The 27141-nt window shown below is 40.7% G+C and overlaps 1 protein-coding gene across 5 annotated transcripts in view; it reads right to left on the bottom strand.

Annotated features, from left to right (window-relative positions):
* The window catches only part of CPT1A (carnitine palmitoyltransferase 1A), a 44664-nt gene extending 17773 nt beyond the window's left edge, over positions 1-26891 (bottom strand). For 2 of the 5 annotated variants that reach the window (XR_010884056.1, XM_067295922.1), the window contains exons 1-10: positions 26836-26891; positions 22882-23074; positions 13134-13288; positions 11789-11928; positions 11205-11376; positions 7484-7585; positions 6517-6654; positions 5569-5646; positions 4888-4995; positions 2682-2769 (exon numbers count right to left, since the gene is read on the bottom strand). Coding sequence is in view for 4 of the 5 variants with exons in the window: in XM_067295922.1 (XP_067152023.1) it covers positions 2682-2769; positions 4888-4995; positions 5569-5646; positions 6517-6654; positions 7484-7585; positions 11205-11376; positions 11789-11928; positions 13134-13274 (967 nt within the window). In the remaining variant the exon portion in view is untranslated. Of the gene's footprint in view, positions 1-2681; positions 2770-4887; positions 4996-5568; positions 5647-6516; positions 6655-7483; positions 7586-11204; positions 11377-11788; positions 11929-13133; positions 13289-22881; positions 23075-24126; positions 24774-25438; positions 25610-26835 lie in introns of those variants that run through there. The other 3 variants (XM_067295924.1, XM_067295923.1, XM_067295925.1) reach the window with 3 other exon arrangements.
* Positions 26892-27141: the final 250 nt, after the last annotated feature.

Below are 27141 nucleotides of genomic sequence, written 5' to 3'. Positions count from 1 at the left end.
ATCTGTGGTCATGTCATGTACATGATGCATCCATGCAAAAGGACAACTCTTAAGTCCAAATGCAAAAAAAAAAAAAAGCATGCAACATGTTGCACAGGTTTCCTATGGTTAATGGGAATGGAAAGACATAAAGGCTCTTCTCTGCTTAAAATAAACAGCTTACTCCACCATGTACCTAGCTATAAGACATGAAAATTAAACAATTGTGCAATTGTCAGATATAACGTCTATTAAGATTATCAGCAACCACATGAAAGCATTAAAACAAAAAAGAGATGCTGCTCCTGTAGCAACCTTAACATACTCAAAAGATCATTTAAAGCAGGCAGCAAGAAATCAAGCTACTTTTCAGAATTTGGGGAAAATATATTTTTCAGTAAGTATTTGAAAAACAAAGATAAGTCACTTGTGCACAGGCAGAATGAGATAAGTCTTTTCTTTTAGAAAAAGAAAAATATGAAAAACTGAAAAAGCAGAATGGGAAGTGAAAAGCACTTAGGAAAAGAAGTTAACTTTACAAAGCTGACTGTATTTCTATTTGACATACTTTAAGCCTGAAGCAGGAGAAGTTAGGGGGAAGTATAAACAGGTACAGGATGTATTTTAATAGGTGTTATAATTAGAACATGCTGATTTTATAGCTTTTTGGCAAAACTCAGTTCAGACTGACAGAACCCCAAATTCAAAGTTATACGCAAACAGTTCATACCTTTTTTTTTGGGGGGGGGGGGGCAACACAAAGGCAAGTGCTTTCAGTACCTGAAGTATTCCAACTGAGAATAGCTCATACACTACAGCTGCCTAAAAGGCAGATTTTTAAAACGTGCTAGTATCTAGGATTATAAAGACCACAGTTAATGTCAGAGTTCATGATCATGGGTTTCCACAGTAGGGAGGTACCTTTCTGTCAGTTTTGCAGATAAGGAAACTGAGGCATAGCTGGGAAATAATTTCTCAGTAATCTACCGAAAGACCAGCAGCTGAACCGGGAGTAAAATCCTTATCTCCGATACAGGCCCATGGCTTTGTTTATTGGATAACACCTCCCCCCACAAAAAACGTATTCGATACAGGACAGCAAATGCCAGCAATCCTGCATGCGCTGCACGTAGGCAGGGAAAAGAGAAGCAGACATATACCTGCGTCTGTTTAGAAACTCTTAAGCTTATTATTCAGCAGCTGAGAGGGAACTAATGCACTCAAAGGCAAGTGGGAACATAAGAGGGGATTACACATCTCGAAGAAACTGTAGGTATGGGAAGAAAAAAAAACAACAAAACAAAAACCACAATCTCTCATCTTCAAGCCACAGTCTGTATGTGCACTCCCAGCGTAGGTGACTAACCAACAACCCCTTGCGTTCCAAATTACCAGCAACTCTTTCACGCTATTCGTGACTGTAAGGATAACTTGGACAGATGCCATACTCCATTCTGGAGGCTGCCACAATGGCATGGTGCTAGGTAAACGCGTGAATTCAATTCCCAGAGGCTGTTCAGCAGATATCCACAGCAGAGAGGCCTATGGTATAGCTCAAGGTCTTATAGAAAGCACTCCAACAGCAAAAGAAGCTCAGCTGTGAGAATATTAGCTGAGAATAAAGCTGCAAAAGCTTGAAGCTCTTCAGAACTTCCAGGACAGCTGGATGCAGGAATTTTAAAGCTCCAATCCACTACAGAATACACACCAAAGTGCAAGTCAAGTGTACCTTGACCAAACCAGCATACTAGTTAAGCCCGAGATATAACCGTTCAGTACGGCAGGCACCAACATTTACACCAGCGAATGAGTTTCCGGAGAAGTCGATGGAAAGTCTGGAACACGTACCCAGAAAAACCATGCATCTTACAGAGGTCTGTCTATTATTAAAGAGCGCCACTCTTACTTGGGATGAGCAATCAAACTCTAATACGGATAAGCGATAGGATCCTTGCCATGCGATGGAAGGCAGTTAAAAAAAAGGAGATGGAATATCCCAGAATTACATGGTTAACTGCCTCCCTTTATTCAGCATTAAAATGTAAAAACTTAAGTTACCCACAACTTAGGATAATCAATCCATAACTGGCAGTTGGGGCAGCGCAGAAGCTACGAAAAAACAAGTATACACTTTTCTTAGCGTGGCTGATATTTTATAATGCATTCAAATGGTCACGGTTAACGGTGGGGTTGAAATCTTTGACAGGACTAAGACTGTACCTGTCTCTAAGCCATGTAAACAACTTGTGTTCATACTGAGAAGAACACATTGAGATGGTATTGTGAATCAGAAGCTGAAAGGAAAAAAGCAAAGTCAAGCAAACAAAAGACGACAGACTTTAAAATGGCTGAGATAAGAGAACACTGCTTTCACAAAGATAACATGGATACCAAAGGAGCCTGAAGAAGCAGAATGGAAAAAAGTAAAGGTTACATATAAAACACAGGGCAGACAACAGTTTGCTGAAGTCAGCTTTTAAATAAAGGAAGAGACAGAAAACACTGAAGTTCCAAAGTCACTCTAAAAGGAAAAATATTTATGCACTCTGTAGTGATTCACTGAATTCTGAGAAACAACTACAATGGTGACCTTTACATCTTTCAGATCCTTACCTGGGAAAAGGAGATTTTAGCAGAAAATACCTCCCAAACCCATCTGAATTCCCTGAAGGTGTTCCTTCTCCTTGGCTGGTCCTGCTTACCTGTTTCCTCTCCCGGGATACGGGAGGTATTAAACATCCGCTCCCACTGAGCTGAGCAGAGTGGAACAGTAGATCCCAGCAGAAGAATCTATGCCGCAAACAGATTAAAATTGTAATTTTATATATATGTGTATATATATATAGGCAGCAATTTTAAAGGAAAGTAAAAACAAAGTCTGGTTAAAGAGAGGCTGTAGAACAGAAGATTTAAAATGCATCAACTGAAATTTGTTCCTTGTCTTCCCTTGAACTACGCATGGAAGATTGCACTGACATTCCAGTAGCTGCAATTCTTTCTCTTCTTTTTTTTTTCCCCCCTCCCTATTAAAAACTCCCCCTTCAGAAGGGACGACTGAAGCAAGCTATCAACTGAAATCCAAGGAGCTCTCAGTGGCCAGACTGGGTGCAAAACATACACATGGAGCAGGCATTATCTCTTAATTTCTTATCTTTTGTTCCTATGGATCCACAAATAAGTTTAAAAGTTCAAATTCTCGCATTTTCAGTTATATACAAGTAATCACATCCCTGCCATGACCACCAACAGAGCTACTTCATTCTCTAGTGAGCATTTGCTCACTGTGCAGTGAAGTGGGGAGAAGAAAAAAACCACAAAGAAACCCCCACACACTCACCCAAGCGCAAGCATTGGTGTCAAAGCAAAACTACCACCCAGCTGTATGAATACTTGGGCTAACAAGAAGAGGACACTTCTTCCCTGGCAGTGGTGACAGCACTTTTGTCACATAACTAAGAGCTGGTGAGAGATCTACCACCATAACACATTATGAGAGAGGAAATCCTACATTCAAAATACAAATCAAAGACCACAGAAACACCACTGGGATAGCATTACCCATGAATAAAGCCAGGTAAAACTCAGTACTACGAGATACTAAACATTTAGTAATACCTAGCAATACCTTCTTCACTGAAGCCAGTGTGTAAGAGAAATCACAATATGACAGAGAAGCGCAAGGGCGACCTGTGCTGAAAGTTCCTTATAAAGCAGTATTAGCGACTACTCAGCTGCACTCTTTCTTTTCAGACAGATTTTCTTACAGTCACAAAATCCAAATCAGGATCTAATTTTCTCTGAAGTCTGGAGCTTTTCAAATGCAGTTTTGCCTGCCTAATACGATTTCTTAGACACACTGTATTTGTTCCAATCATCTGGGTAACATGTATATAAACAAAACAGGAGAGGAATTTCTCTAGGACATCTGCTTTGAAGAGCACAACCGTTCAGAAACCAGTTTCTTCATGTTTCTTTGGGTGTATGACACTAGGTGCATACTGCATCCATTTCAGTGTCATAGAATGAGTATGCAGGCTGGGGTTTTGTTTAAATAAAATATGGAATAGAAATAAATCTAACACTTGATTGTTGCCTGCTTGAAGGATACTGAAGCTTTCAGGAAGCCCAGTGTCCTGAGGTGATATGAGGTAAGTACTTTGAGTAAATCATGAAATTGCTTACATTTCATTTCAGAGATTTTTTTTTTAATTCACCTTTTTTTAAAAAATAGCCTAGCTTCAGGGTTACATCCTGTTAAGAAAAGATTAAATCCCAGCAACAATCATATTTTAATTTCCACCTTGATAAACCAAGTCAACTGATTTTTCCCGTTTGGGACGTTTACTTAAGCTAGGCAACTATACAAGGAAATCTGAAAGAGACGCATAAATATGTCCTGCTTGCTTTCAAGTATAGTTTAAAGTTCAGCGTACAATACAGCCTATTTCATATGATCCACCTGCTGCTATTGCAAAGATTATTTAAAATTCTCCCTTAAGAATGGTTTTAGCAGCAAATATGTCAACATGTTTTCCTGCTGGGAAATTAGGATTTCAGCAGCTGCTTAGTGCATACCAGTAACTTCCATTAGATGGAATACTTAAATAGAAGTACAAACCTCTATTTGTCTTTTGGACAAATACATATGTTAATTTTAAATACTGCTAATACAGCAGAGGATTTTTTCAGCTGACATGAGAGGCCTGTATTTTTGATAGTTGGTAGTTTCCATCCATGCGCAGCTTAGCTGACAGCCCAGACATTTGAGTCCACAAATTTAGTTACATTTTACGTGCAGTTCTGACACAAGACATTCCCCGCTCCCCTCCTCAGAGATTTTAAAAAAGGATCTACTTCTTACAGACTGTGCTGGAAAAGATCAGCAACCATTTAAACTGTTATACATACTGGCTTGATTTCTTGTCTGTCCAGTTTCTTCCTGTAGAGCAGGATGGCATGGATAACATTACCAGCTCTAGCTGCCTGCAGGGTAGTGGGAGCTAAATAAAGGAAGTCCTGTAAAGTACACAGGAATCAGAAATTAATACGAGTACCACATTATATAGAGAAAAGTACTTGTGTACTTCTCACGCACTTTTTCCCTTGAAGTTTATTCTGATGACGTTACAGAAAAGGCTTTAAAATATACAAAGCGCACTACTGTGGTGACTTGATGGCTTCAAACTTGACTGCTGCATTTTGTATTTTTGGTTTTCATATCAGGGCCTTTTACATTTTCACTTCTAGAAGAGATACTTGTTAATGAGCACAACACCCCACTGAACTGCGTTATCGACAACATTTTACATGGAGCTTTTGCAAGGTGGGGCAATGCTTACTGCAGTAAGCAAATAACTATAAAAAGTCATTACTGCATGAGTCTGTAATTGGCAGACGTGCTAAGTCTCCATTATAAATTACCTCTATACTTTAAGACCTGGGCTGCATCTTATATTAGAAGGAAGAAAAACAAAGGTCACATGCGTAATGGCAATGGAGTTCCAGAAGGAAGATACCAAGAAGTAAGATTCCCAGCAGAACTTTTATAGTGCCTCTTTGCCACGTGAGGTGTTTATAGTATTTACTTACCATTGCAAAATAGTTACTATTAACCATAATTGGTCCACGTCCTCTAAGGTAGATATATTCTTCCCACCAATCACTAACCTGCAATATGAAGGGGGGGGGGGGGGGGAAGAAAAGAAAAAAGAAGTAAAATCTCGATGTTTCCCTGGTTTCTGCTAGGTTAATAATGCCACAACCCTGTGCAATATAATACTTAAAACAAGAACCACCCCCTCCACACACACATGCACACTCTTTGTGTTAATATTTAGGGAAATTAGTTAAAGAGCCAGACAACTAAAATCAAAGTTTCAGCTGCAACTCTCCGATAATATGCTTTTGAAGAAGTTATCTTCTTCAGCTAACATTTAAAATGCATCAGATCTCCTGAATGTTATTCAGCCTAAGCCAGGGTAACTGTGTACAGCTAAGTGTTAGTTAATAGTTCAGAAAAGAATTACATTACACATCTCTCACTGTGGTATTGGGTTTCCTTTCTGGTAAGGAACATACATTGTTCTGATTCTTGCCTATGTTTCTCTTCTATATGCTTCGGCAGCTCTAAACAGAAACGCTGACCTAAATCACTCTTGTAAACTATCTGGGCAGCCAGGCCCAGTGCTAAGTTATAAATTAGCTTAACAAACAAATAAGCAGAACTCAAAAGCTACCATAGACAGCAGCAAAGGTAAGCAGCCTGCTCCAGAATAACGAACACAAGACTAGGATTCCTGCATTCAAGTTCTACTCACTGCATTGCCCGTTTACCATGTTATCCACATCAACTTATTTCTGTCCAAATTAAGTGGTCTCAAATGCACTTTATAAAACATCAGGCTGGTTTTTTTTTTGTTTTGGTTTTTTTTGGCCTTCTTTTAAGTTTCAGAAAGAATGAAAATTAAGGCAAAAATGCATCATGGAACAAATTAAATTATGTCAGTTAAACAGTACATCTCTTATTTATCTACTTACATAGTTTGTGGCCCACCAAGATTTTAGCTTCAAATACCACTGAAGCCTTGGTCCCAAATTAAATGCAAAATCTTTGGCCAGACCCTCCATTCTTCTGAATTCTCCATCATTCATAAGCGGCCGAACTGATTCCAGATACTAGAAAAGAAGAAAAGAATCAGTGTCAGTGCAGTCTCTGATCTGCGGCTTGCTGTCATTTCTTCACAAAGCATTTGAACAGTAGACAAAGAGCACTCAGACTCAATTCACAGGGTTGCAAGTATTATGTTGGTAAAATACGGGTATAACCTCCTGTACTGAGTGCACGCTTTCAAACTATAGAAACAAATCTTTTCCAGGCATTTGTCAGCAAATCACACATGAAAAAGGTGACTTTTCTAAAGATATATTTTCCTCTCAAGAGGCAAGATGTTTTACATAAAGAATTCAGTACTTCGGCTTTAAATTATCTCTTTTTCCCCTTTGCTATAGCAAGCTGGCAGCTTCTGGAATTGTTTTTGTTGCTTAAGTCAATTGATACTGCTTCTTGAAGATCAGGCAGAAGGAGTTTTAAGCCTCTAGAAATGAAGCCTTCAGTTTCTGTGACATACTGTCTTACTTGCACACTTTGCTATAAGATTGTGTGTCATAAGACACACACTGTATGTTCAAGCTGCGAAAGATAAAAACAGATCTGTCAGAGACTAATAAATACCCCCGGAAGTCATACTTCATTACATAGTGCCGCATCGACTGATATCGTATGATCCAGTAATAAACTAACATGCCACCTTTGGCTTCAAATTATCATTGGTTTCAGTGGTCTCTTGTAGCCTTTATTTTAATTTCTGTGCAGAAGTGTTAATCTGGTAGACCATATTAATTACCACCGTATAGTGATTATATAAGGCACGGAAAAAGACCACGAGGACATCTATATATGGATTCAATGTTACCAAAAAAAGTGAGTTAAATTCTTTCAACATACCCTATTGACTGTGTCTTTCACGGATGGAACCGGCAACCGTGGTAAAGATGTCTGGAAGCTGTATAACATGGGCTTATGTCCTGAGAAGAGTTTCACGAGTGCCTGAAAAAAGACAAAACCAAAATACATGCCTCAAATTATTAGGCTCAACAAAGGAGCATGGTGGAGTAAAAGAGTAATGTAACTCAGTTCTTTTAATCAGTAAATGATATTGCACTAAACTTTCACAGACCGATATCCTTATCACTGCTTCACAAAGAAAACAAGGCACTGGCAATCCAGCTTCCTAAAGGTTAAACCTTCCTAAAGTTCAGTTCCTAAAGTCCAGTAGAATAGAGGGGCATTGAGACCTCCCGACTTCTCACACAATGCTCTCGTCACTAAGCAAAACTGCTCTTTATGTACTGCATACCTTAATCTCAATCCAAAATAAAGACAGAGTTACGCAATGCTTTTTTTGTCTGTGAAGATTTAAAAAGCAAGTCTACATGTTGATCTTTTACTTATATAGCAGACACTACAAAATATCTATACTGTGCTTCAAAACAGGATTATCATCAAGCCTCTCGCTCAGCTAAGAATCCTAGATAATTATAGCCATCATAAAATATTATAATTAAGCTTGGGAATCACGGTCCAGTATTTTCCAAAATTATAGCTCAACAGCAGTAATAGTATTGCTGTTACAGGGTTTCTCTTCAAGCACGAGTCTGTCTCCAGTAGTCGCCTGCAGGATTTGAACACACCAAGTTGTGCAAGCATGCCAGTGTTACACTCGGTACTTTCTATTACAAAGAGAACAGCCAAAGCAAACCAGCTCCCATCTCAGCTTTAAGTTTTACAGCACCCCTATTTTCCACAGGGCACAGAAGCAGCATTTCCATCTATGACCTCTCCTCAGCTGCAACATGCACGAGGCTGAACGTCTAGGTCATGCAGCTTCTGGGCTACACGTGGAAGGATCCCGACATATCACCCCACTTCAGCATCAAAGCAAATATTACACCAACAATCCAGTGGAAGCTTCTTTGTGAAGCCCAGTATTTAAACTGGGGACGAAAAAAAATAGACCACAAAGTTTCATTACTAAACTCCCAGAGCTTGGCCCAGAAAACAAGATTTTCAGCAACTGACAGAACTATTTCTTAGACTATAGCTTTTTCTCCTCTCCTTTTCCTTGGTCAGCACAGCTACAGGAGGCTGCTTCAGGCAGCACAACTGTGAAAAACTGCAGTGTTACCAAGGAACAAAGACCTCCCTGCAAAGGGATTTGCATCAGAGAGATGTTAGACATACATGCATGTGCTTGGCGATCAGCTCAATGAAATCCAGTTGCGCTTCATGACAAGACAAGTTTAAAGCCAGGTCGGAAAGATAGCTCAGACTGTCAGAAGAAAAGCTGCTTTCCACCCTTGTTCATGCAGAAACGAAACAGTTTTACACCAAAACTCTTAAGCCATGCAAGGCTGAAATTTTATCAGAGAGAAAGAGGGTACCTGCTCAGCTGACGTTAACAGCAAACATATTCCAAGGTATTTATCTCTTAAGTAAACTTATACTAGACAATTTTTAACAGTTTGAGACCAACAAGGTGATCTGAAACACAGACATACTTAACTTCCCTGATTTCATATCCAGACACAACAAGTGATCTCATTCTAGCGGGCTTTGCATCTGTTTGCAGATTTGTTTTTTAACTGCAGCCACTACTTGGATTTTTCCCCTAATACTGCTACAGGAAATTTAACTTATTAGGAAGATTAAACATTTTCCTTAAAAGCTGCACCAGATTTCCAGCTAGCTTGGGAAACCCTTTGCCCTGTGACTGAGCTCAAAGCCCCGTTTTTCTAGATGCTTGACTATTTGAACAGAGGACAGCAAATTCACAGTAACAGTTCTTCATGCTTTTAATCAGAAAAACAGCTAAGGAAAAAAAATTGGAAAACCTCTCCAACAAATTACAGAATATCACGAGGTAATAAACATCTAGAAAGCTAAGGCAGTTAGTACTCTCACTAGGGAAAACCAGTCTTCCCTTTGGTGGGAAATAATTAAAGAGCAAACAAGGGATTCAAATAAAACTTCATATTAAGCAGAAGTGAGACACTGGTGGGTATGCACCTTTATAGCAATCTGCATTTTAAACCGAGAACAGAAAGAGCTTCTTAAGAAGCCAGAAACATAATATACAGCAGAGCATGGTAAGTAGCACTACAGTTCACACTGTTTAAGGCTGGTATTATAATGGAAATTAACAGCTTTAAAATATCCATTTGCTAGGACATGCTGAAAACCCAGACAGTGAGAACTTCAAGCAGCTGACAGCAAGCCTTACCATTCAGAGCCTGCACTGTACAAATTCAAGTCAGGAGGCTCTCGATACCACTTCCAGGAGAAACTATCAATTAGAAATTTCATTTGTAACAGATGAATATTCAACTCAATTATTTTAGTGCATCATTTTTGTATGCTTGTTACCGAACACCTCCCATAAGAAATCACCACATTTTGTTAGTCTAACATATCAGTTAAACTTCGAGGCTGCAGAGACTAATTTTATCTTAGTTATTTCTACAACACTGGAGAAGGAGTTGAAACAGTTGTTTGAATAACAAAAAACTTGCTTCATCCTTAGGAGAACCAGTATGTATACTCCCTCACTTCACCCCTACCACATCCTTTGAGGGAAAGGACAGCCTCTTAAACCCTTTTCCAAAGCACCGTAATTATCAACAGGAGCCAGATCTGTTTAATCTCATCCTGACAAGAAACAGATTACCATCTCTGTCACTGTTCCTACATAAATTGGGGGGGGGGGGGGGGGGGAGGCATAACAATCCACCTACCTCGCGCATTCATCTCCAATACATTTTGGAAACATACTGCTAAATGGATTGAAAGGACATTCAATGCTATTTTCTTTCAACATAAAATAAAAGTTACCATAAACAAACAAATGCAGCATACAACTCTGGTTAGTTGTTCGGCATAATACACCTGAAGTCACGCATTTTCAATAAGAAGGATATCAGTTACTAGACTGAAAAGATTTCAAGTACAACATCGCTAAAGAAGATTAATCACAGGAGCGAAATTATGAAGAACTTCAATTCAAACTGCTTGGTAGATGCAGTCTAATACCAGTCTTTCAAAACAGTCCTCTTGGACTCTAAGAGGAAAGCATAAAATATTTGAGTCCACCACCAACTCCTTTAGGTCAAGCATATCCAAGCTCCACTGAACTGAAAGCCACATTACCAGAAGCTGTAGTTACTTTACTTTAAAGGTGAAAAGATTACACTCATTCTCAAAAATAACGGTGCATGGAGTGGACGACTAGAAATCCCAACATTTCAACTTCAACAAAGAATGAGGGTGGCACTTTCTGGGGAAGACCGTCATTGTGGCTGCAGCCCACATTCATTTAACTGTATTTGCGCGTAGAGAAAAAGTAGGTATTTGAGTCATACGGTCCCAAGGTGTTGGCAAATTTAGAAGTTATTCTTCAAGTGATCTTCCTTCTACAAGGCTATTCCAAGTAGTTTAATTATAGCATCAAAAGTAAGACAGTAATTACCAGAATCTCTACCTAGCAGCTTCCCATTCCATCCTATGGAAAGAACAAGCAAGAAGGGAAAAAAAAAAAAGTTGTCCCTTTTAAGGCTTTGAATACAGATCAGATAGAAATTAAGGTACAAACAAAAAGGCAATGTATCCTTACCATCCAGAATCTGGTGCCTGCAGAAAGTTTGCCATGTTCGGCGAACATCCAACCGTGATAAGAAAGCAGCATTTTTAGAGAGTAGCGCATTGTGACAATAAGGGCCACCCAAAGCCCTGTGCCAAAAAGTATTCCGCTCACGATATTCTGCGTTTGGTTCGACATATAGCCTCTATGTAAAACAAAAGCCAGCGGGTGCCAGTTAATGTCAGTTTATGTTTTAATGAGAACTTAACAGTGCCATCCTAAGCCCCGCCATACTGCAGAGGTAGACATTACACAAGCTTCATGTCAGTTTGTCCCCTTTTAATACATTTCTTCCAAACATCCTCTTGCCTAGCCAGAACAAAGGCAACAGAAGTTGCCAACTGTGCTACACAAATGCTCATTAAAAAAAAATGCAGTAATACTGGTATAACAGCCTACACATTTTATACCTCTTAAACCTTTCGCTTATTAAGTTTACTCTGTCACAAACATGCTGTTCAAATATTGACTGCACTTCAATGGGGTTTACATGAAGAGTAGTTACAAATCAAACTGATTCAGTTTAGAGGAATAATGTAAGATGCCAATCTACTTACGTTGTATCAAGGGTTCGGTTGATTTTAGCTATTATTCCTAAAGAAGGATCAATTTTGGCATACATTGTTGACATCACACCCACAACTACAATAAGCCAGCTAGATGGGCTAGCAGGATAAACGCCTGTGATAATTCCATTCTGGAAAGAAAAGCCTTCACATAATTTTTTCATACCAAAGCGGTTGACTTCATATTACCATGGAAAGAAACAAAAAAAATCAACACATTCAAGTCATTCAGTTTTAAACAAGAAGTTAGGATTTTCCAACATTTTCTTCTATATGTTTAACTCATAAGGTAGGGAATGGATATAGTTAAGTTGGACTACTGGAGGAATAAAAAAAAGCTATGCTGCAGAAAATTGTCACAACAACATCAGGAATGAAAGGAACTTGAAGTTCTTTGCAGACAATACTGATCCTGCCCGTAAGTCTTTCCTAAAAATACTGAAATTAGTAAGCTTCTGTAGAACAAGTGACACCTCAGCAGTTCCCACTTGCACCAAGTCAGGCCTTTTTGCCATGTAGAATATCCATTTAAAAATATTCTGCTGGACAAGACACTGAAAATCAGAATCAAGTTTTTCTATGCCATTTAAACATTCCCCTCTCATAGCTTTATAAGATTTTTTTTTTTTATTAAGACTACATTTTAGAAGTATGCATTTGAAAGAGATAATTAAGTTAGCCTGCAGTTTACCTAGGTTACTATTAATAAAACAGATAGTGCCATTTATGGCCCCATGAACAAAACTGGATAAACACCAAACAACCTAGATCAAATACCTCAGACAGCTGCATTTATACCCATAACACACAGCAGAAACATTACTACTTAGCATAATTTATAAGACAGATGTTCAAAAAATCACCTGAAAATATGGAACACTTCTCCCTAATTTCAAACCTTAATTCTGGTAAAGAGTACATATATAAAGAGGTACAAGACCCTTAGTCTATGTGATGTGGCTCATCTCTCACTCCCACTCCCTCCCCAAAAAGTTGCATTTCTGACTTAAGCTAAAAGATAATTTAATTAGATGACCTACTGTGAAAAGAACGAAGTAAATTAAAACCATAGTTAACTGACATCTGTATCATATTGGTTCCATAGAACGGACCAAAAAGACACATCCTTTCAGCCTTCGCATTGTAATTTTAGCACAGCATCACCCAGTGCTACCTTTCTCAGTATGCCCTGTCTTCACTAAAGCCCACACAAGTCTTTCACAATAAGGATATTTATTTGCCATATAGACACAAAGAGTTCTACTTAAACAAGACTTCAATAAAACGTTAAATAAACATCAAGTATGATAGACTTGACTGTGCCAGTCTTAAATACCTTGAATCTGATGAACTTTTTCTTCCAGGAATGGACACCAGATAGGTATATTTGTTTGAGTGCCTCATGGCTCATGCGCAGGTCGATCCCATCTGGAGTTACTGTAAATTGAAATGCTACCGCTTGATGGGCTTCTGCCATTTTGAGAGAGAGCTCTGTCAAAAAAATAAAAAATAAAAAACAAAAAAATTTAGACTTTTTCCTTTTCATTCAAAGGAACTAGAAGCTACCATTTTCCAGTAAAATATCTTCAATGCACTCAGTCATTACAGGAAACATCTCAAAATATACCAAAGTTATGTATAGCACTACCCTCTTCCTCACAGACTACGCTCGCACTTCAGCCTGGCCTCCAGCAGATTAATTAAATTGCCTCTTCTAACCTGAACTGCTGAAAATGGAACTAAAATTTTCTCAGGTAACGTAAGCCTTTTTGGCAGGATTGCAGCCAGTTGAATATTGGGCATACATGCAGTTTACAAGAGCTCAGAATAGAGCAAAAGATTAAAGTTATATTTAGAAAAAGTGCATATCAGGTGGTTAGCTTCTCATTCTGCAGCAATAAAGGAGATACTAAAAAAGCATTTTCTGTCTTTTTTTAGTCATAGTCTTACTAGCAAATTAGAGCAAAACCAAAGCTGAGCAGATCTGAGGAAATGAAATCGCAACTGTCAGAAAAATGACCTTCCCATAAACAAATCTGAAGTTGAACGAAGAGGAAATTCAATAGAACTTCAGCTCGATTTACCTACGCAAACAAAGAAAAATCAACAATAGTGCTAACACAGAGAAAAGACCATCATAATGGGCAGGCACAGCAGTCAGGCTCAAACAGAAAGCACTAGCAGTTAAAACAGAAATGCAACTGCCATCCAGTTTGCCTAGATATGTCTCAAATCAGTTTAAAGATGTAGTCAACTTGAAGTGAACTTTAAGCTCCTCTTTATCCCCCTCATCTTCGTAGCTGACTTTCCTTCTATAATCAGTACTTCCCCATAAATATCCTAAAAGTTATTTCTGCTCATTATTAATTCATAGAAATGTCGTTTGAGTGCCTACAATCAGAACACAGAAAACAGATTTGTGTAGATAGGCTGTAAGTATAATATTGGAAAGGTTCAATCCACATATTCCAGGAGACCGTGATTCTAAAGTCTTTTGTCCATATGAATTTATTAGCTTAGTGAAACTTCTATGCATAATCCAAAAACAGCATCCTCTTGGAAATACGTCAAGGAGGCCATAAACCCATCTGTAGGTCACGATTCAAGTGCACGTTTTAATTTCACATTTTAGTGGTACAAAACACAATGCCGCCTACACATCTACATTCTAAGATGACGCCGGCATTTTCATTTACTTTTTAGCAAAATCAAAATTAAGTATGACTAGTTTGTGCCTTTTGAGGCCAAGGGCTCAAATTTAGATTTATTTTTGCCAACCTGAAGGTTAGATTTTTTTAAATGAAACTTAAATTCTGGTATTTTCTTCTTTTAAACAGCAGGTGAGAGCATGCAGCCAACTGCAGTTTCCAGCTGGGCACTTCAAAAACAGTCTGTTGTGACTGCCATCCTGCTCCTCTATGCTGTAAATATCCTACTGTGTCAAAATCCCCTGGAGCAGAGAAGGGTTGCAAAAGCGCACAAGTAGGCAGTTAGGAAACGTAAGAACCAGGAATGTTGCAGTAATAGTAGATCTAGGAAATAAATAGGGAACATAGGAAGAGAAAGAGCATTAGGCAGAAGTGAATAGGTTAAGTGATGTTGCACAGTACCTAATAAGGGAGTTTAGCAACAGGAAGTGACTGCCTGTGATACCCCAAGTGCCTGTCCCTAGATCAGCCTCAATGATCAACCTCTGCAATACACCTGCTGCTTACAGTGGCTGGTGGCAATTCACTAATCTCCAAAATCCATCAGCCATCGCTTAGGTTTTTGAAGCCAACAGTCCTGGTCTTCTGGGTTTCCAGAAAAGCAGCTAAAGCTCACAACAACCTACAGGTAATCTGCAATTTGATCTGTGCATATACAGGGTCCGATGAGGATATCAGAGGAACCAAAGCGGCTTTGAAGGCAAGCCTCAAAAGCTTTAAGATAGCCCTGTATGCCCTAGTGGCAATCACAGTTTGCAGTACTTAGTGACTCAGTCATTAATGACAGCTTATTCATAGGGGCTCTGCTGCAGACCAGTATCAGGAAGTCAAAGTCTGCTGTCTACCCATTCATTTGAATTATGCATCACTAGTTCTAACTTCAGATCAAAACTATAAAACAGCAGTAAAACAGACAGGCAGCAGTATCACATGGTACAACCCGGATTCAGCAGGGTTTGCAACAGGAGAGAGCACTTCAATTATAAATTCATTATATGTTTAGGGGTACTACTAAGACAAGGATTGGGATGCAAAAACAAAACAAAAGAAAAAAACCCATATCCCTATAAGGATAGTCAAGCTCCCATATTTGTCTCCAGAATGGCCAACTGGTTCTCCAGCTCACTCATGAAATTTTACATGCTGGGATGCCAGGGCTTTTTAAGTACTGCATCAACTAGTTTCTATTATCCTTCAACTCCCCTGTGGCTTCTCAGCCTGAGGATTTGTAACTATCATCTTCTCTGCTTCTGAAGAGAAGGAATGAAATTCTTCTCTCTTTTGCACATGCATTTCTATTGTCTAAGATAGAAAAAAAATTAAAAATAGTATTAATCAAAGCCCAAACACTGATATACTCAAACTGAAGTTTTAATGAATTCAAGTTTAACCTGATCATACAATTAAATGAGCTTCCATAAGGAATGTATTCCTCATTCCCCAGAGTACAAAATAAAGAGTATTCATCCAGTAAGAATTAATCATGAATCAAATAAACAAGCCCTGAAAACAAAGGCAAGTCTAGTCCTAGCAGTGTATTACTTCACCCTGAAAGATACAGGAGAGAAAAATAAAAACAAAAACACAACCATACACATATGGCTTGCTCCTTTTCCTTTTCAAAGGAAAATAGCAGTCTTTGAGCTGAGACTACTGTTTATCCAAATTACAAAGGCTGAGCAGCAAAAAGACTTCCTGGAGTCCCTTTCTTTGGCCACTTCTTTTGCTCTTAAAGGCCAATTTAATCATAAGCTGCTGTACACTTCCCTTCCGCTGCATTCCTCCACAGTCACGTGCTTGCTAGCGAAGTAGGTAAAAGGGCACAGGCCCCAGGCGCATGCGTGGGATTTACGAACTTGACTTGCCAAGTTGGTAAGGCAGCACCCACATCAATCAGCTAACCACCACCGAAACAGTAACTCCTTTTAACTTCAGGCATTTTGGTCAGCAAAAATATTTCTACACAGCATGTGCTAATTAACCTCGTTTCCAACAGTGAGCCATGAACAAGAGCTTACGACTTTCTTAGCAATTTAGCCAAGGCTTTAAAATAAATAAATAAAGCACAATTTCGAGAAGTCACTTGAAATGGTCATTTTCATGACTAAGTGTTCTTTCAAAATATTCATGTATTTAAAAAAGAAACCACACAAATCCGCCCCTTAAGTTGCTTTTTTGTTTTGCTTTTTTAAAAGCTGTCAGTTCCTTATTCTTTTCTGGTTTTAGCCTTACTCAAACATGCTGTAACAGCTGCAGATGCTGCTCCTCCTCCCTTTTGGCCCCTCTGCTCAAGCCAATCAAAACTTACCACGATTTTTTCCATTGTTACAAATAAAAGTACTACTAGGGTGGAATTCAGGCTTCGGACAAGAAAACACACAGCATACTGGAGCCTAAGCCCTGATACAAAGGTCCAAAAAAACCACGTTGCTCTGTCTACTATGCATAAAGCTTCCTAGGTGCCCTATTTGCAACTTTAGAATATTTACATTATAAAGACCAAGGTTCAACTTTTTAGGTTCTCGTGCCTGGTGCTCCACAGACCTTATGATTTCAAGGTATAAATGCAGAACAGTCAACTCTGCAACAGGCCCTACGCGTTCTTCATCCACTCAAAGATACGACAGCCTCAGCTCTGGGAAATCCGAAGCCACAAGAAACACCACATGCAGAACCTTTCCAGAACCCTTCCATTTAATCAGGCATGTAAAAAGTCACTTGTCATTGGGAACGTCTCCCTGAAGTATGTAATACAGAACACAACATTTAAGAGACAGAAAATTTACCATGTATATCTTAAAAAGTACCAGGCCACCATACACATGCTACATGTTATGTATTACAGAGTGCATCTCATAAAACTAGATACTAATTGCTGAAACAGTTACTTTTGGAAATACTGTTGAGTATGAAGCTTTTACGTGTTTCTACAGATTTCATAAGCTTTATACAGATAAATTGATACAGTGAGATAATGAAATGATCAAATAATAATAGAAAAGAGTTAGACAAAGTCATCACCTCCACCTCACAAAAAGCAACTCATCTCCCTTTAAATGGGTCTCCCTGTCACCTCTTTTCTCAGAACTAATTTTAGTCACTTGCTTCCCATACATTGCTTGACTAATCAGATACATTTTTCTCTTGTTTACTATCTCTTTTGGAATAGGGCAAGCCTTGCCACTTCTCACTAATAAGAGTCCAAATGTCCACTGGAAAGAGACATCCATAGCTACTTTTCCTGCAAAGAAAGCAAGTTAATAAATGCAGAGAAAAAACTGAAGAGAAATTTTACTTACGTGGCCCAGAGGAGCTAAAACCTTGGTGAAGGACAATTCTATGACTATCACTTACAAGCCAGCTGACCAATTTAGTTTGAAGTTGTCTTCGTGGTACTTTAACATCTATTTACATATTAGCATTTATGTACTGGGCATACATCCATCAGTAATCAAACGAAGTTCACAAAACAAGTCTCCCCAATTATTTTGCTTTGACGACCAAAGGTTAACAGATTTCTTGGAAAAGCAGTGACTGTTGCACGCAGTTTCTCTGAAAACATTGCCACGTACCGCCCCACGCTAAGTTTGAAGGCTGCCAGAGCCTTCAAATAGACATCCCCGGCACCCAAACCACATACAGGCTGCTGAAAGATGGTAGGCATGCTTGCAGTAGTATGCGATTCAATGCTGCGAGCTGGAAAACATCACATCTTAAAGTATGATGGCACCTTCTGTTCTGGGTTCAGAAGTACCTGGAAGCCTTTACCTCATGCAGACGCAAGGTACCACAAAAACAGCAATGAGAAACATCTTGTGCTAGAGGTAGTGTCTTCTGCCTCCTGCCAGATTCCTAACAGCAAGCTTAACCTCTAACTTAAAGGCAAAGGCAATGAGATCCTAACCTTAAAACATTTCTTGCTTCTTTCTTAAAATCCACTTACAATTTTAAAATTCAGAGGGGTGCTGAAGCTGCAAATAGGGACACAGACAGGTGAGGAAAAAGTGATACTAATCATTTACAGTTGCATTGTTTAAGGATGTTTTCCAGGTGGGAAGCAGAGAGGAATAACAGTTGAAAGTACATTCAATCCAATTTTAGTTAGGAAGCAGACCACGCCCTAACACTTAGAGCCATATTAAGCTTGCCATTTAAAGCTAGACATCTTGAACTCGGAAGGTCTTGGGAAACCAAGCGATTGGCTCAATGCCTTTGAAATAAAACTGCTTCAGAAGAGGCAAAGAGAAAAGAAAAAAACATCCATTTCTATCAACAAGTAAAGAAGTAAGTTACTGTTTGAATGTTACAAGAAGCCATACATAATGGGGGGGGGGGGGAAATCAAGAGCTCTCACGAGTTCTCTTAACAGATTCCAACTCTGAGAATTATTAAAAGTTGAAAACCTTCAGAAAGTTCTGTCCAGTATTTCCTCATCCACACATTCCTTCTAAGGAATGGAACCAATTAAATCTCTCTCTTCAGGAACTGACCTTGCTACAGCTTTTGGAAGGAAACAAATGCAGAAACCTCATTTCTTTTTTCTCCTAACAAGCCATTAGGATCTTCACTTGTTAGCATATTTTGGCATCTTAGAACACATTACTGAATTCCAAGAGCCTGAGGACAGACTTAGTGAAATCAGAGACAGTATGAAAAACACTAAAACACTTCTGCTGCATCTGTGTAGAAGACAGTGACCAAGTATTTCTTCTTGCCTGTTTTGTAACTTCTTATTACTAAAGAAATCTGCATTTTCTACTTTTGTAGAAAGCCAAACTATGCATGAATAGCAGTTTGTTTATATGAATAAACAAAAAATTGTTTAATGCTCAAATCTGTTGTTTTCATACCAGAACTAAATTAAAAGCAAGATAATTCCAAAGACTGAGGTGTCTATGACTCTTCATGGATTGTGCCAAATTTCTCTCTAGATTTCTGTTATTGATGCTCCTCTCTCAGTCCAAACTTTCAGCGCAACCTACACAAAGTATACAAACGATGTCACTCCATGGCAGCTGACTTTGCCTAGACAGTCTGCTGGCAATGAAGCGACATGTTCTGAAGCACAAAGCCAGTGCCAGCATCCAAAAATAACTTCCTAGTATGATAGCTTACTTCCACTTTGACACCAGCTACAGTTTAATAGTAACGTAATGCTCCAGAAAGCCATCCCAGAAGTGGATGTAAATCTAAGGAGTAAAGGTTTAAGACTTGCACAGCGAGGTTCGCCAAAGCAAAAAGTATCAAAAGTAACTCACCGAGCAGCAGGAACTCTTCTTACCCAAATGTAAAGGGTTAGAGGAGAACAAAAGTTTGCTTTAAGTGTAGTTTCATGTGCAACATTCATCAAGTATGTCTTCACCTGCCAGACTCAAATCCCTGGTAGAATTCAATCAGTCTGACACCCTCACAGATGTTCTGTGCAAAAGTAGTAGCTACAAACTTAGTTCAAAGCTTGGGGACAGAGAAGGAAAAAATAAAATAGCCCAACCTGCAGATGGATTTACAACTACAGGGTCTGTTGGAAAATAGCAAAAAAAACCCACATATCCCTTTTAGTAAAGGAAAACCTGGTGTTAAAATAGCTGAAGTCCTGCAACCGGTGAGAAGAAAACAAGCACCACATACACAACAGAAGGCCTTCCTTAGAGTGAACATATTTTCTTTTCACTGTATTTTTACACTCCCATATACCAGGCATATCATTTCAGCAGAAAAGAAACAAAGTTAAAACAAGCAATGGAAGAACACTTTTGAAGATGCAGAAAAAATTATAGTTCAATATTTCAATACTGGCTTCAGAAGAAAAATCAATATAGAAAAGGAATGCAAAATTCTGAATCAAGTCATGCAAAGGTTTTTGTTTCCTTGATGATGTTTAGAATTTTGGGATTGCCCAAATACAACAGACATTCACTCCATTTGTCAGTACTTGTAAAAACATCTTGTTTACAGCCAGATCTGTACCTACTGCAGAATAAAACTCCCAATTCATGATTAGCACTGCTCATGTTGCACATAAATACAAAAAACATTTCCAAAAAGCATAGTTTTAATTGTAATCCTATCAAGAGAGACTCTTCTTGTAATTTAATGCAAGAGATATTATAATAGAACTGCTTCAAAAAATATAAACTTAGTGAATGAGGAAAACCTGTGCATAAACAGTACAATGCTTTAAGTGAACAGCACAGCTTGGAAGTCAAATTCGTAGCAGTCAAACATTCAAGAAAAGTAAGTTTTTGGGGACCAACAATAACCTACTATTAGCTTGGAGGATAAAGGAATTAAGATTTTGCAGTAAGATTTTGCCAGTTCTCCTGGTTTTTTTCAACATTGCTGCAATAACTTTGCCCTCACTGAAAGCACCAGCGCATCGGGACACAAGGGTGGGTGGGTGTGCGTGCACGCGCACATGTGTGCATTTTAAGCACTACGTTGTCCAACGAGAGTCAGCTAGTCTTAAGGCAGCAGGTAGATTTCTAGAGCTAGCCTGAAGTGCCACTTACACTGCTATGCCCAATGATAAAAAAAGAGGGAAACAGTACAGTTCCTATCAAAATGAGAGCCCGTATTATCAATAACAAAACCAATGTGATTTCAGTAGCATTTTCACCATTTGCTATGAATACAATAGATTCGCTCACTACAGTATATGCTGTACAGCAATGTTCAGCACCGACTCAGTAACTCGTCTCACCTGCTCTTATGTGAGTGCTACCCCACTTCTATCTGATATAGTCTACCCTTTAGCACAACAGCAGAATTTTCATTTCCAAGTAAGATAGCTAATCCACCCATCTTTTATTCACATGCACCTGGTGCTACTTTGATGCATATCTGAACAAAATTAAAACCAAAGCTAAAGTAAAATCATTCAATTTAACAGAAATCCCAACAAAGATCAAAGCTGTCTACAGTTTCATATATTCACATATAACTTTCCAAAGAGGTCACACTATGCCTCCCAAAGGAAATTGAGGTTTTGATCTATAAAGTCTTCAGAAAACAGTATGAAATATACAGTTCAAGCACTTAAACAGATGCCCAGAAAGACATCTGTTGGGTGGTTATTCTACTAGCTAATATGACTTTCTTGCAATGTATACTAGATTTCTTCAAAAAGGTAACAAGACACTAGAACCTCAGAAAGAGTAGATGGCTTATTCACAGGTCATGTGATATTCTCTAAGTAGCTGACTTCTGAACTTACTATAAAGATTAACCAGACACTGCTATTCTCTGAAGAATTCCTATTGCAAAATAGCTTCCTCACATGCTAACCTTCAATAATATCTAATCATGCTATTCAACATATAAAGAGACAGGCAGATACTTGCTGCTCTCAAGTCTTACAATAACTCACTTACTTTACAATGATTAACTATATTCTAATAAGACTACAGACACACAAAATCATTACGAGAAGCCTGAGAGAACTGAAGTCAAGTCATTCCTATGCAGTAAACACTCAAGTGGATGAGAATTTAAATTCACTCAAAATGCTTCTCAGGTGAACCTATGGCTATGGTACAAACATTGAACAAAATGATCATTCTCCTTTAAAATTTGAATTAATGTAACATTCAACCAACCATCATTTGATCTAGATGAAAACCAAATTAAACTGACAGGTTCTCTCATGCCACTTTAGCTGCAATGGAAAACATAATAATAGGTTTCAGTTCCCCAAAACATGCATTTGATTCTTATGTGAGAGTTGTCTCTCAGACAGTCCTCAAGGTCAGATTAGTAATCCATGCTCAGAGTTGCTTAAGCAAAGTGTTGAAGGAGACAGGAGCCTCCCCTTCTCTCCATCATTCAACATTTCAATTTTAAGTTCTCATTTTTGGTGATTACTAATCCTTGGCTCCAGTTCTTCCCCACACTCAGAACTAAATTCCCCTACAGCTGACAGCAGTGGTCCCTTGGAAGTACAGTATTTTAAAGTCACTCTGTCTAAAAATGAGTAAGCGCCGTGGCTCAAGACAAGCTGAAGAACAGAATAAATGCATTTCCCCAGGTACAGCAACAGTGGGACCTACTACAAACCTCACCCGCAGCAGGCAGCCTGATGTCAGAACAGCTAGGCAGCTTGCAGTGACTCACTGTCCCACTGACAAAGCCATAGGCACATGCTATCAGCTTGCGTCCTGTCCTCAGCAGCTTTCCAAGATCACGTGAGGGTGCGTATTAGCTACCTGCTGCAGGGTTTTCCTTTGGAATCTTTGCCCCATTTCTTTATCCCCTTCCCAAGTGGTAAACTGGGGAGACAGGCATATCAGGAGAGGAAGAGATTAAAACAGAAAACCCACACCCTCACACAAACATCCCACAGACAGATAGACAGAAAGAGTTAATGCAACATAAGCATACCTTTACAGCTCTGTCTTCCTCAAAAGAGCGCTTAAGATGTACTTGTCACACAGAAATCGTCTCCCCTTAAGCTCACTCACTGCAGCTGGGATCTTGAACTTCAGCTTAAGACAGTAAAAGGCAGACTCATTCCAATGCTATTAGCTGCTGATATCCATTAAACTACAGCAACGGGAAACAGTCTACTGCAGCTCTGAAATAAAAAGTCAAGAGAAAACAGTCTGAGCTTTGATTCACACACAGCTTTCAACTGTTGAGAGGGACTGGATCAGAGACTGGAACAGTTTCAGAAAAACTGATGCCAGAGAATAGTCACAAAGTAGTTCTGAAACAGTATTTTCCATTACACTGGATGAATGTACCATCTGGACTGGTCTGTCTTCACTTAACAGGTCAGAGACAGTAAAAATGGGGTAAATAAAAGTTCATCTACTTCCCTCTCAGTTTTTTCTGAGGGCTCAAACTACCGATTGCTAGCTAGAGCGGTAAGCAAGGGCATCTTAGGAGCTAGGTATCACAGCTAGTTTCAGGTTGCAGTTTAAGACATTTAAATACAAGTCTTGGCCTGCAGGCTTTAAGCTTCCATGCAGTCAACACAGATCCCATCAAGATTTCTTGCTGGAGAGTTGTTCACACAACAGACTGCTTTCACTGGCACCTCGGGCAGAAAGGCTATGGATAGCAAGCTACCTTCCCACCATCTGATCAGACTGGAAACTCCAGGCAAAGAAAGGCTGTAGAAAGGACTGGCTACAGCAGACCATTAACTACTGGCTTAACAATAAGGAATATTAACCTCTAAAACACTGACATGCTCCTCGGCTGTCATCAAAAAAGCAACTTTTACAATTGTCATATTACTTACCAGTTTTCTTTTTAAACACAGAGTAGGACATACTGTATTCCTCCTAGATTTTTTAGAACATTATTCTAGCCTGTATTGCAATACATGTCAAACGGTACAGATCCATGCAAGAGCCACCTTTTCTGACCTTCTAGAAATTCAGAACAATCCTGCTGAGTAAGAGACAAGCACACAAAACCAAAGCACTGCACAGCTATCGTACTGTGCAGGAAAAAAAAAAGCCCCCAAATTAGGCTCTAGTTTTTTGGGTTTTTTTAATGCTATTATAAAAAGACACAGCCGGGGCACTGAGATTCTAGTAATTTTACCCATTTTCTCTCCCTCTGCACTAATTAGCATCTATATATGCTGATGCAGCAAAGCAGAATTACAATATTTACCTTTTCTGTGGTAACATTTCTAGAAAGGCAGCACTTTTACCGGACATGTCAGCTGCCCATCTTCCTGGGCCTCAACAGTCCTAAAACACTGACTGCAATGTTTGGTGACCAAAGGCAAGCAAAAGGCATGGTTCTTGCGGTAACGCTCAATGATTATTTACTGTACAAATATGTCAGGTTGGAAAACTGAAGAACCAGGTGCAAACGTTTTACCAGCATTTAAACAGACCATTCAAAATGCAGTTAATCCAGAAGGGGGAAAGAGAGCTGCCTTTCAACTGTTTAGATCTTGTTTTCCTCAATGTCTGGAGTTTCGGGCTAGGACACAGCCCGCCACAGCACAAAGGCAACGGGTTTACGAAGCATAAGGAAAACAGAGGTTTGCACGCCGTTTTTACGCAATCATTTTAAACGAGGTTCCACCTAGGTCACCTTTCAACCCAAGGTTTCCCAAACACACGCCGCTGCGGTCGCGGTATGCGGCATGCCGATCCTCCCTCGGCACACGGCGGGAGGCGGGCGGCCTTCCTGCCAAGAGCGCAGCTACCCGCCGGTGGCTCCAGAGAAAAAATAAACAAATAAAAAGGAAAAAAAATGTAAAAAAAAAAAATGAGATAAATAAATAAAGCACCAAACACGCGCTTTGCTGCCTCCTTTCTCCCCGACTCCCCCTGCAAAACCCTTGGAGAAGGAGGGTGGGGGGAGGGGAGGGGACACCTGTTCTCTGAAGGGCGCGTCCGCCCGCCCGCCCCGCCCTTTCCAACGGCCGGCGGGGCGCGCGCCGCGCCCGCTGCGCCCGCTGCCCGCGCGGGGGCGCGCGCGCCGCCACGTGACCGCCCCGGAGAAGTAGGGGAAAGGTCGCGCCGCCGCAGCGCAGCGCGCCGCGCCAGGACAACAAAAGGCCGCTCCGCCCCGCCCCCCCCCCGCCGCGAGGCAGCGGCTTCCGCAGCGACGGGAGGGAGGGAGGGGGGGGGACGGGGGGGGCTCACTCAGAGCCGAGGCGGGGGCAGAAAAGGGACAGGCCCTCAGTTACTCTTGCAACATACTTTCCTATTACAGCTTCCACTCATTAAAAAAAGAAAAGTCTTAGTTTCCTTTTTTTTTGTTTTAAATAATGTTTTCTGTCAGGAAGAGGCTCTTGAATCAAGCGCATAACGCTCCAAAAAAAAAAAAAAATCTTAAAGAGCCTTCAGCACAGCCAGCCGGTAAGTCAAGCCACTTGATTTGACATCTGCCACCACACAGGCCCGGTATCTGTGTAATCACATCAGGTTACCTTGCCTCAGCCCATGGAGACCCACGTCATACTTACCTACAATGTCATCTGTAATACTGCAAGTTGGGAATTAATTTACATCGACCTGATCGCCACAGGAGAAGAGCCTACTGATTCCCACTGAGGACTGCAATACTTTTCTTTTTTTTTTTTTTTCCTCATAACATCAGTAAACCTTATTTTCTGGCCATTCATCGTGATCAGAAAGCACATGACCATCCAATTAGAATAAAATAGCTCGTAGATCTGGAAATTCAAGAGGCCAGGCACTCAGGAAGACAATTGTTTTACAAAAGGATAGGTATGAAGGCATTAGGCAGATCTTCCCCATTCTCCATGCTGCACCCTTAACAAACGTGATAAGGAAGTGAGCAGTTTTCTATAATCTCTAGACTGCAGAGTTTCAAAAGGATTGTCCTCCAAATGCTGGTAAACTGCCAGACAAAAGAAAGAATGAAGTATTTGTCTTGATCCTACTTTGCACTTTTCCCTTCCCAAAGATGCCCTTCCTGCTGCAGCTCCGCCAACACTGCTGCAGAACTGTGTTGGACTGGGTTATAAATGAATGAAGTAATATTGCAGGTTGATTTTTCCGTCTAAACCCGAAAAACGTAACTTTCAAAATATGAAAGTTGCGTGAAAAATGAGGCAAGAATACCCCGAATGCCGCAAAACCTTAACAACCTACCTTCTGCAACAAGTCTAATTAGTATTCTCAACTGGTAAACCGGCCTTCCCAGGGCAGTGTCACGAACAAAATACAGACAAGGGAAGTTCTCAATATCTCGGATGCACCTTACAGTAACTGCGGTTTTTAGAAGCTCCGCAACCGCCAATCACATAAGCATATGAACCAGTCACCCCCCCCAAAAAAATAAAATAAATAAATAAATAAAATGTATATAATTCACAAAACTCTTAGGCACGCACACTTTAAAGCCCACTCTCCCGATATTAAGCCGTGCGCGCGCTTCCAGGGAGCTCGAGCTCATCCTGCTGATGGCTCGGAGCAGCTCCACCAACCTGCAAAACTGCAGGTCACTGGTTTTCTTCAGCACTTGGTGCAGGGTGTTGAAGACTCAGGGAATGACCGCTTATAGCGCGGTACCATTCCCCCCCCGCCCCACACCACACACCGCTCCCCCAACGCCGAAGCCCGGGCCAAACGCGAGCGGGATGCCGAGGAGACCTCGCCTTGCCGCTGCCCCTCCCGCGCCCCCCGCCGCCGCCTTGCCCCCGGCGCACTTGCGCCCTTGACCCGCACCTTCGCGCCGGCCCGATACACCGATAATTAAAGGAAAAGAGACCAACGGCTTCCTCCCCCCTCCCCACCCCGCGCCCCCTCAGCCCAGCCCGGCGCGGGGAGGCGGCGCGCTGCCCCCTCCACCCCCCCGCCGGCCGCCGGCGCAGGGGAGGCGGTTGCCGCCGCTCACCGGCTCCAGCGCGCGACGAGACGGCGGCGGCGCGAGCAGGATCCGAGTGCGGCGGCCCGTCGCTCCCCGCGCACACCCTGCGCGAGAGCCGCGCTTGCCGCCCGCGCCCCCATTGGCTGCCGGCGGCGAGGGGGCGGGGCCGGCGGCGCGCCGCCCGAGGGGGCGGTGGGGGTGTGGGTGTGGAGGAGGAGGAAGGAGAGAGGCGGGGGCGGGGCGGAGGCGGGAAGGGAGGCGGGCGCCCATAGGCTAGGGGCGGGGAGGGGGCCGTGCGATTGGTGGGAAGCGCGGGGGGCGGAGCTAAGGAGA

The sequence above is a fragment of the Apteryx mantelli genome, chromosome 4, assembly GCF_036417845.1.
Source record: "Apteryx mantelli isolate bAptMan1 chromosome 4, bAptMan1.hap1, whole genome shotgun sequence".
NCBI classification, from domain to species: Eukaryota; Metazoa; Chordata; class Aves; order Apterygiformes; family Apterygidae; genus Apteryx; species Apteryx mantelli.
The sequence above is the reverse complement of the archived record's forward strand: the minus strand, read 5'-3'. Positions and strand labels throughout refer to the sequence as shown.